Source organism: Montipora foliosa, chromosome 13, assembly GCF_036669935.1.
Source record: "Montipora foliosa isolate CH-2021 chromosome 13, ASM3666993v2, whole genome shotgun sequence".
NCBI classification, from domain to species: Eukaryota; Metazoa; Cnidaria; class Anthozoa; order Scleractinia; family Acroporidae; genus Montipora; species Montipora foliosa.
The window spans coordinates 17,854,529-17,864,528 of NC_090881.1; the positions used below are offsets into that span (position 1 = coordinate 17,854,529).

The 10,000-nt window shown below is 43.6% G+C and overlaps 1 protein-coding gene and 1 long non-coding RNA gene across 2 annotated transcripts in view; one reads left to right on the top strand and one right to left on the bottom strand.

Moving 5' to 3' along the window:
- Positions 1–271: 271 nt before the first annotated feature.
- LOC137982882 (uncharacterized) lies at positions 272–1,353 on the bottom strand. Its single transcript, XR_011118847.1, has 2 exons — positions 1,218–1,353; positions 272–835 (listed from the first exon to the last, which is right to left on the bottom strand). It is a non-coding gene; the product is annotated as an uncharacterized lncRNA (long non-coding RNA).
- A 2,240-nt stretch (positions 1,354–3,593) lies between these two features.
- The window catches only part of LOC137983165 (uncharacterized), a 6,748-nt gene continuing 341 nt past the window's right edge, over positions 3,594–10,000 (top strand). Inside the window, exon 1 of the mRNA XM_068830340.1 lies at positions 3,594–10,000. This exon is cut by the window's right edge and continues 46 nt beyond it. Coding sequence (XP_068686441.1) covers positions 3,689–9,667 — 5,979 coding nt within the window. The 5' untranslated portion in view covers positions 3,594–3,688 and the 3' untranslated portion in view covers positions 9,668–10,000.

The window sequence follows — 10,000 nt, forward strand, 5'->3', positions numbered from 1 at the left end:
GAAAACTTGATCGAAAAACTGAGTGCCGAATTTTCCAAGGGAAAAACGAGATCAGCTGAGATCTGATGTTCTGTTTTCAAAGTTAAAAACTGACGAGTCATCGGTTTGAAAGCATTCACAATCGAAATCTGTACTTGGGAAAATATGTCCAGGGAAATATGTTCAGAATCCTTTTTGTGACGCTGTTTCCTGTTACAATCAATTGGGGGAAGGGGGGTAAGGTTATGCTATTTCCCTCTGAAAACAAAGAGAAAAAACTGAGTCAAATGAGTGCCAAAAAAGAAGTTTATTTTTGTTTTCTAGATCTGCTTACAAAACCCTTAAGTTGCGTTTTTCCACTTTGAACTTCTCCAAAATAGGGCGAAATTCTTTCAGGCAAAGAGAGCATAAACTTTACAGCAGACTTTGCCTCCATTATCTCCTTCGACGCGATTCACCAAATCTTCACCATACCACAAGCGCAACCTCTGCCTTGAAACCATCCAGTGTGGGTTGAAAGCTGAAAGAACAATCTCAGGGGATTCCGAGTTGTATCCGGGGATCTTGGACCACTTCAAGCCATTAACGTTCATATCTAACTTCCCTTCTGGTATAAGAATGTGATTAGATGCAGAGGTGATAAGTATGTTGACCATCTTGTTAATTCCTTTCCATGGATTGTCTCCACATCCCCAGAAACTCCAGTACGAAGCATAACCAACGCCACAGGACACGTATCCATAAAGGTGAACCAACTTTATGGCGGCTAACCTGCCAGTTTTAGGAGAGAGAAAACTCCCGAAACTGTTCCCCTTGGCGCCAAAACACACGAATGAACTGGCCTCGATCCAGCGACCTGCGATGAAATCAGAAGATATTAATTTTGCTTTTATTTTCCGAAATAATTGCTGCCATAGGACTTTGAAAGGCTTCTTTTTCGTCGTCAAAAATAAATATTCTGACTTGATATTTGTATAATAAATTTAAGGCTTTTGCTTCATTCATCGCGATAATAATTATATGAGCTGCACTGATTAGTAGCCGCTTTGGAAATCTTCCTTAACGTATTAAAGAGAAAATTTCAATGAGTATTTTCAAACGAGAGGCGAATTAATCCGGCTTACAAAGAACCACAGCCTATTGTAGCTTCAGTATTGGGGTGAGTTAACAAAGAATTGCGCAGTGACTTAGCGGCTACGTGGAAGATTTAGCAAACGTGCGCTTTAGGTCTCTCCTACCTCTTTGTGCGTTAATTCCCCCGAGAATCACTGCTAGAGCGAAAACCAAGACGAATACGGCATTTATCTTCATTGCGATGTACGATTTTTGAAGATTCCTTCTCGGAATGTCACGGTACAATTCGGATGATGTGTAATTGCCTTGCACACCGTGCGTTATTTATCCCCATTTTTATCGTGTCAAAACAAGATCTGCCCTTGTCCAGGGGTGTATCTATTTTTGCCGCGCTCTCTCAAGACTTCCTGATGTCAGGGGCTCCTTGATTCGTCAGTTACTATCCGTCTACACTATGCTTTCGCCCAACGAGTTCAATAAATTTATGCAAAAATCCTTTGACATACATGTATCGGGTAAATATGGAAACGTGCATTTTGTTTCACAAATTACTTGATCTCTTACATATTTCGCGGGCTACAATTGCAATCTTTCAATTTCAAAGTACATTCCTTTCTTTAGCTTAGGTAGTTAGAGACCATATAACATGATACGATTTCGTGTATAACAGTAAATATTGATTGATTGACCACGTTTTCTCGGTCTGTGCTGTAAGTTTTCATTACTTCATTTTCAGGCTCTCAGCTCATGCTTCACCGCCTTCAACGGCAAATGGAAGTGGAAATATAAAAGGCAGGCGCAAAGCAAGCCACTCTGCGAGAGAAAGCAAATTCTTCCATTATGACCTTACGAGATGCTCCTCCTGGTAGAGAGTTCTAGCTTGTGTCTACATATTCCTTTTCTATTTGCATCAGTTTTTTATCAATAATGCAAATATTGAAACTTTCAGCGTTGTTTCATCACTAATATGCCGACCATTTTAAACATTGCGTTGATATAACGCGATAGACCCTTTAAGGACGTTCGCGCGAAAATGTTTCAACAATGATTTTTTTCTGAAACTTTTACCACTGTAAGATGATGAGTTAGTTATGTCAGAAATGTAAAAAAAATGGGGGGTCACCGACTTCGTTTTGGAGAGAACATGCCCGGAAAAACACCTAAAATGTGACAAAATCGGGCTTCGTTAGCGAATAAGGCCAGTGTCTGTAAACCCAAATATATTGCAATTAAATCTTTGAAGTGAAATCTTCTCTGCCAAATAAAGTGAATTTAGTCAAATGGTGAGGTTCCTTAATTAAAGATCGAGTTCGCGTTTAGCGACCACAGTTTCACGCGCCTTGCAGCCACAAGATGGCAGTATTCGATGTCCCGTGAGCAGAAATCTTGAATTTTTTTAACTTCCCACATTGATTTTTTGTTCATTTTTGGACAACGTGGAGATAATTGTAAATAAAATCCGTTTCTGGAAAGAAAAATAGGGGTCACCGAACGTCCAAGACCGTTAAATCAAGGCAAAGCTATAGCAATGGCCTTTTGCCCTATCATTTCTTATTTTAGTACTTAGCGCGCGCGCTCGTGTATGACGTGGCGTGTGCATTTGCGTGCGCAGTAAGGATGCGCAGAAACAATTGGCGCGAACGTCCTCAATGCCGGCGCTTTCAACCAGGCCTGAATCACTATCCAGTGGAGAGGTAATAGCGAAACCAATTGCGCTATCCAATGGATAGTGATTTATCCGGTGGATAGTGCTTTTCACAACTGGGGCCAGATCGATAAGAAAAATCGAAGTTAGTGCTTGCCAATGATCGCACGAGAACATTATAAAATACGTTCTTCATGTATCAGTTGTTTTCAACCAGCAAATAGAGGAAAACTGGAAGAAGTCAAACAATTTCCAAATTTATCTGAACGGAAGCAGATTGCGTGTCTTCACGGCAACCGTTCTCTCTGCTAAAGCGCTTGCACCGGGTGCCACCAGAATCTATAGGTTTAAAGTGCTCCTGCGACGAAAATTTAGTATTTTCTTTTCCGGTTTTTCTCACGTTAATTCCACATTTAGACCCTAAATTTCTTGAATCGGTGAATTTTTTTACAAGCTAGCCACGCAATTCTCAGAAACAAGCATCTGAAAACCGTAAAATCGCGTCCGCCATTGCTCGAATAACAAACCTGAAGAGCCCGAAATCACTGCAGCGGGTTTCTCTGTGACGTCATAGTCACAACACGTGATAGAAGGAAAATAGAGGAAAAAAGGCATGTCTTATCGCTCGAGTTCTCCTTCTCTTTCTTCCGATAATGACTCGGAATTGAGTTTTTCTCTGGACGAAGACGTTCCTGAAATAAGTGACGGGGAATTTATTCTAAAGCCGGTAGCGACCCAAGAAGAGACCGCAGCTTACGAACAAAATTTCGCGCGTGAAGAAGAAGAACGTGTGTTGCGGACAGTATGGTGTTACCCGTGACATCGGGTCACGTGAGTAACACGTCTTGCAAATCACATGTTGTTGTTCGTTCTCGTTCGAGTTGTTGCACGTACAGTGAATAGTGTGTGTTTGATAATAAATCGATGTGAAACTTCAAGATTTGAGCCTATGAATCCAGCGAAACGCCCTATAGCGTTACCTTCTCATACATGGTCACTTCGAACCGGATTATTCCTGTGGTGATACGCCTTGTGTTTATAATTCTTGAACCGGTCAATTCTTGTTCACACGCACGTGCTCTGGATATTTCTTCATTCTTCGACTCGACTACCTATCAAGTGATGCCACCCAAAGGGAAACTTTCAAGGAAAAGGGTTACGCGCGAAGGACACAGAACCACCGTTAAACGCATCGCCTATGAAGTTAACGAGCAATTGGATGCCGCGACCGTCGATGTTAATTTGGACGAGTACAAACAAGCGCCAACACTGCATGTGTCGAAGCTTCGCCAGGAAAGGGAATCTCTGCGCGCCAAATTGGGAACCCTGAAGGTTTTAGACGAAGAAATCCTGTCAAATGTGGAAGAGGAGGAAATTGAGAACGAAATCCGGGAAGCAGATCTTGTAAATGAATTGATTCAACTCACAATTACAAGGATTGAAGATTTTCTGGAAGCTTCGAGACCCCCAACGAAGAACGTGGACGCGCCAAAACACAAGACACCGGTAAGCCTTTCTGTATCTGCTGATTCTAGTGATGTTAAACCCTCAACTGACTCTGTTGAATCGCCAGTAAGGCTTAACATATCTACAGAAGCTGTTCCTGGAAATTTTGAACCCTCAAATTATTCTCCCCAACTTCCTAATAGTAATCCTGCTGCCAGTTCATCCATCCAAGAAACAGGCCCTCGAGTTAAATTACCTAAACTGGACTTGAAAAGGTTTGATGGGGAAGTTAGTACATGGCCCACCTTTTGGGATGCCTTTGAATCCTCAATCCACAAGAATCCTAAATTGGCTCCTATTGACAAGTTCAATTATTTGAACTCACTTCTCATGAAACCAGCTCTTGATGCCATTTCTGGTCTGTCTCTCACCGCATCCAATTACGAAGAAGCAATTGCAATCCTTAAGAAGAGGTTTGGAAACAAACAACAGATCATAAATCGCCACATGGATATTCTTGTTAATGTCAGCCCAGTGATTGATGAAGACCCAAGAAAGCTGAGGGAACTGTATGATACTTTAGAGTCTCATGTAAGAAGCCTTAAGTCTCTAGGGCTTCCTTCAGGCTCCTATGGAAGTTTACTATCATCGATTATTATGAACAAGCTGCCTCAGGAGCTGCGATTGATTATTAGTAGAGAAATAAAGGATCAAGAATGGCACCTCGACATTATTATGCGTGTATTAGAGAACGAGTTGGAAGCCAGAGAGCGTGCAGTCCTCCATGATGAGTCTCAGTCATCAGCTGAAAGTCAGGCATTTCCAAATTTCCAGATGCGTACAACTACATCTGCCTTATTTACGAAACACTCAGGACCCACTTGTACGTATTGTAAGCAGAGCCATCCCTCTAACTCCTGCAAAATGGTAACCAATCCTGCTGCCCGCAAGAATATTCTCATGAAACAAGGAAGATGTTTTGTTTGCCTCAGAAAGGATCATCTCAGCAAAAACTGTCCTTCAAAGCATGAATGTTTCAAGTGTAAGGGTAAACACCATATCAGCATTTGTCCATCCAATGGTAACAATGGTACCAATATTTCAAGAACAACACCCAAGCAAGAACATCCTCAGAAGCAATCGGGGAATTATTGTCCCTCAGGCAGTAATGAAGGTGGCCCCAACTCTGGCGAAAATTCTTCAAGAGCCGCACCCACACAGGAACAGATCCAGAACCGTTCGAGAAATTCAAGACAGAACCTCACAGCCTTATACGTCAGTGCCTCTACTCCAGTCCTTCTTCAAACAGCCAATGCACTAAGCTACAAGCCAGGAAACTCAGCAGTCAGAGTGAAAGCCCGACTCATCCTGGATAGTGGAAGTCAACGAACCTATGTGAGTGCAAGGCTAAGAGAGCACCTGAATTTACCAGCTGAAAGCAGTCAAAGGATATCCATTAAGACATTTGGCTCAACAAAGGAGAACAGGCAGTGTGTGGATGTTGTTCGACTCTGTGTTACCACTGGTCAAGGGGAAGGTGTAGAACTATTTGCCTTTGTTGTTCCCATCATTTGCGATCCTCTGCAGAGCCAATCTATTGCAGAAGCTACCCACACATATGCTCATTTAAAGGGACTCGAACTTGCGGATTATGGTACTGGTGAAGAAAATGTTGAGGTTGATATTCTGGTTGGATCAGATCAGTATTGGAGTCTAGTGTCTGGCAGGGTGGTAAGGGGGGAGCATGGCCCCACTGCTATTGAAACCAAACTTGGATGGGTGTTGTCAGGTCCAATTCCAGAAGGAATACAAGTTGACAGGCACCAAAGTAATCTCGTCACAACACATGTTCTTAAGAGTGCAGTAAACCCTGTTGATGTTACTAACGAGACCCTCGATGGAAATTTAAAGACATTCTGGGAACTAGAATCACTTGGCATTAAACCAAGGACATTGTATGAAACATTCCAAGAGCAGATATCCTTTAAGAACAACAGATATGAAGTCCATCTGCCCTGGAAAACACCACATCCCAGTCTTCCAGACAACTATGAGCTAAGCAGGAAGCGCCTAGAGAACCTTCTTAAACGTCTCCGCCAAGAGCCTGAAATCCTGAAGGAATATGATTCTGTAATAAAGGAACAGCTACAAAGAGGCATAGTTGAAGTTGTGGAGAAGCCTAGCGAAGGAGGAGTTGGTAGGGTTCACTATATACCGCATCATGCAGTTATAAGGACCGACAAGTCAACAACCAAGCTTAGAGTTGTGTACGATGCTTCCGCGAAATCTGATGGTGTAGCCTTGAATGATTGCGTGTACACTGGTCCACCCCTTGCAGAGAACATATTTGATGTACTTTTAAGATTCCGCGTTAATCAAGTGGCCTTTACGGGTGATGTGGAAAAGGCGTTTCTGATGGTGGGAATTACAGAGGAAGACAGAGACGTGTTAAGATTCCTATGGGTGGATGACATAGACAAGTCCTCGCCAGAAATTGTGATTCTGAGGTTCACTCGGGTTGTATTTGGGGTCTCATCTAGTCCTTTTCTGCTAAATGCCACAATCAAGCATCACATTGAACAGTACAAGGAAGCCGATCCTGAGTTTGTGGAGAAATTTCTTCGCTCGATTTATGTCGATGACCTAAGTTCTGGAGCGTCTGAGGTCGACGCTGCTTATGAACTATATCTGAAGTCTAAGCTGAGGCTTGCTGAGGGAGGATTCAACCTAAGGAAGTTTGTGTCAAATTCCCCTGAACTAACAAACAGAATCCAGTCTAATGAAACCAGAAAGTCTAATGCCGATACGTCTAGTGTTGAATCTGGGCATTTACAGTCATCCCAAGCTCTTCTGGAAGGGAATGTTGTGTCAGAAGAGGACAAGACTTATGCTAAGAGCATACTTGGTGGAGTAGAAGAGATCAGCGGCTCGGAACAAAAGGTGCTTGGAATACGCTGGAACCCCTTGAAGGATGTATTCATGTTTGATTTAACCGAAATAGCGAGCTATGCAAGAGACTTGCAACCCACCAAGAGAAATGTTGTTAGTGTTGCTGCGAAGTTCTATGATCCCTTTGGATTCCTTTCACCAATCATCATAGAGTTCAAGTTGTTCTTCCAGGAACTTTGCAAAACGAAAGTTGGTTGGGATGACCCCCTGAATGGCAATGTGTTGAAGATGTGGCACAAGCTGCTAAATGGGTTAGAAAGTGTAACAGCACTCTCGTTACCACGATGCTATTTCCAAGGAGTTCAAGACAAGGTCGTCAGTTGTAGTCTTCATGGGTTTGGCGATGCATCCAGTAAAGCCTATGCTGCAGTCATCTATCTGCAGGTGACGACGACCGTTGGAAGTTATGTGAAGTTGGTTGCCTCCAAGTCCAGAGTTGCCCCTGTGAAGGAATTAACTATTCCAAGACTAGAGCTTCTTGCCGCCTTGGTACTAGCGAGACTTATCACACATGTCAAGGAAGCTTTAGAGCTGGATGTAACAATTACAAACATGACCTGTTGGACTGACTCGAGAGTAACATTGTTTTGGATTAAGGGCGAGGAAAGAGAGTGGAAGCAATTTGTCCGAAACCGAGTAAATGAGATCAGGAACCTTGTTCCAGCAAGCAGATGGCAGCACTGTAACGGAAAGGATAACCCAGCCGATATCCCCTCGAGAGGATTGAGTCCCGTGGAGCTCTCAAGGTGTCCCCTTTGGAAGGAAGGTCCCAAGTGGTTAACATGCTTTACAGAAGACACCAAGAGTGTGTTCAACAGTACACACATCCCTGAAGAATGTTTCGTGGAAGTGAGAGCTGAGGAGAAACTGAAGTGCCAAACCTCATCCTTATTTCTTGCAGCAACTGAACCTTGTGGTATAGCGCAGATCATGAGAGCGGAAGACATTAGTGATCTGCAGAGACTGCTAAGAGTTACCGCCTTGGTTCTCAAGTTTGTAAGGACCATGAAGTCATCGCTTAAGAAGGACATCCCTTCGCCAAGTGAGTCTGCTGCTCAAGACATCATGGTAGACGCCGAAACTATCTGGATCAAGGAAGTTCAGAAGTCCCTAAGCAAGAACCCCAAGTTCGAAATTTGGAGAAAGCAGTTTGGCATCTTTACTGATAGCCAAGGGATCATGAGATGTAATGGTCGTCTTTCCAAGGCAGACTTACCACCTTCAATCAAGCACCCTATTTTGTTGGATAAAGGCCATCACATCACATCCCTGATAGTCCAGGACAGCCATAAACGAGTCATGCATGGTGGTGTGAAGCTGACCCTTACAGAACTAAGAGCAAGATTTTGGATTGTACAGGGCAGGCAGTTTGTAAAGAAGCTACTGTACAAGTGTGTAATTTGCCGGAAACTCGAAGGAAGGCCATATCAGGCTCCACCATCCCCACCCCTCCCGGAGTTCAGGGTAAAGGAGTGTCCACCATTTGCCTACACTGGTGTTGATTTTGCGGGCCCTCTCTATGTAAAAAATCATACTGGTCCCCAGCAGAAAGTATGGATCTGTCTTTACACGTGCTGCGTTACCAGGGCTATTCATTTGGATCTTGTACCAAGCCTCAACACCTCTGCATTCTTGAGAAGCCTCAGACGATTCTCCGCCCGCCGTGGTACTCCACTGTTAATGGTGTCTGACAATGGGAAAACCTTTAAGTCAGCAGCACGAGAAATAAAACGACTGATGAACGACACAGAAGTGAAACAGTACTTTGCCAAGGCACGAATGAAGTGGTGTTTCAACCTCGAAAAGGCTCCTTGGTGGGGCGGCATTTTTGAAAGGCTAGTAAGATCTGTGAAGAGGTGCCTTAAGAAGACAATTGGTGGTGCAATCCTCACCTACGAAGAATTGCAGACAGTAGTTGTTGAAGTGGAATCTATTCTGAACTGCCGACCCCTCTCGTATGTGTCAAGCGAAGATCCCGAAGAACCCCTCACCCCGTCACACCTCTTATGTGGCCGACGCCTAATGAGCCTTCCAGATAGCAACACAAGTGACTCTCCAGATTATGACATTGATGTCCAGCCACAAGATCTAAGTAGAAGAATGCAGCACCTGAGTAATATCCTGAACCACTTCTGGAAAAGATGGAGAAATGAGTACTTGATCGAGCTGCGAAATGCCCATCGTCACCAAAGTCAAATCGACGCCAGCACAGCCATATCCATTGGAGATGTAGTCATTGTGCATGAAGAAAATCAGCCCAGAGGAAAATGGCGAGTTGGAAAGATTTTGGATCTCATCGCTGGAGCAGATAGCTGTATCAGAGGAGCTGTTGTCGAAGTTCGAAGCAAGGGAGGGAAATCTGTGAAACTTAAGCGTCCAGTTCAGCGACTTTACCCTTTAGAGATCCAGTGTGATGTTCCTGTCCGACAAGCGTCCGAAGATTGCTCAAGTCAGAATCCTGATCCAGTTACTACTGAAGTTGAGCAACCAGTAGCGAGACAAAGCCGTCCAAGACGAGTGGCTGCAGTTGAAGCCGACCGAAGAAGGCAGACCTGGTTGGAGGATCTGAATTAATGAACTGTGCTTTCTCAAGGAATAATTGTTGTGTTCAGTTTAGTTTTCTCAATGATTATCATGTGAGGGTTGTGTTGACCAGATAGAATTAGGTAGCCAAGTAATGATCTGGTCAACAGGGGGGAGTGTTACGGACAGTATGGTGTTACCCGTGACATCGGGTCACGTGAGTAACACGTCTTGCGAATCACATGTTGTTGTTCGTTCTCGTTCGAGTTGTTGCACGTACAGTGAATAGTGTGTGTTTGATAATAAATCGATGTGAAACTTCAAGATTTGAGCCTATGAATCCAGCGAAACGCCCTATAGCGTTACCTTCTCATACAAACGTGA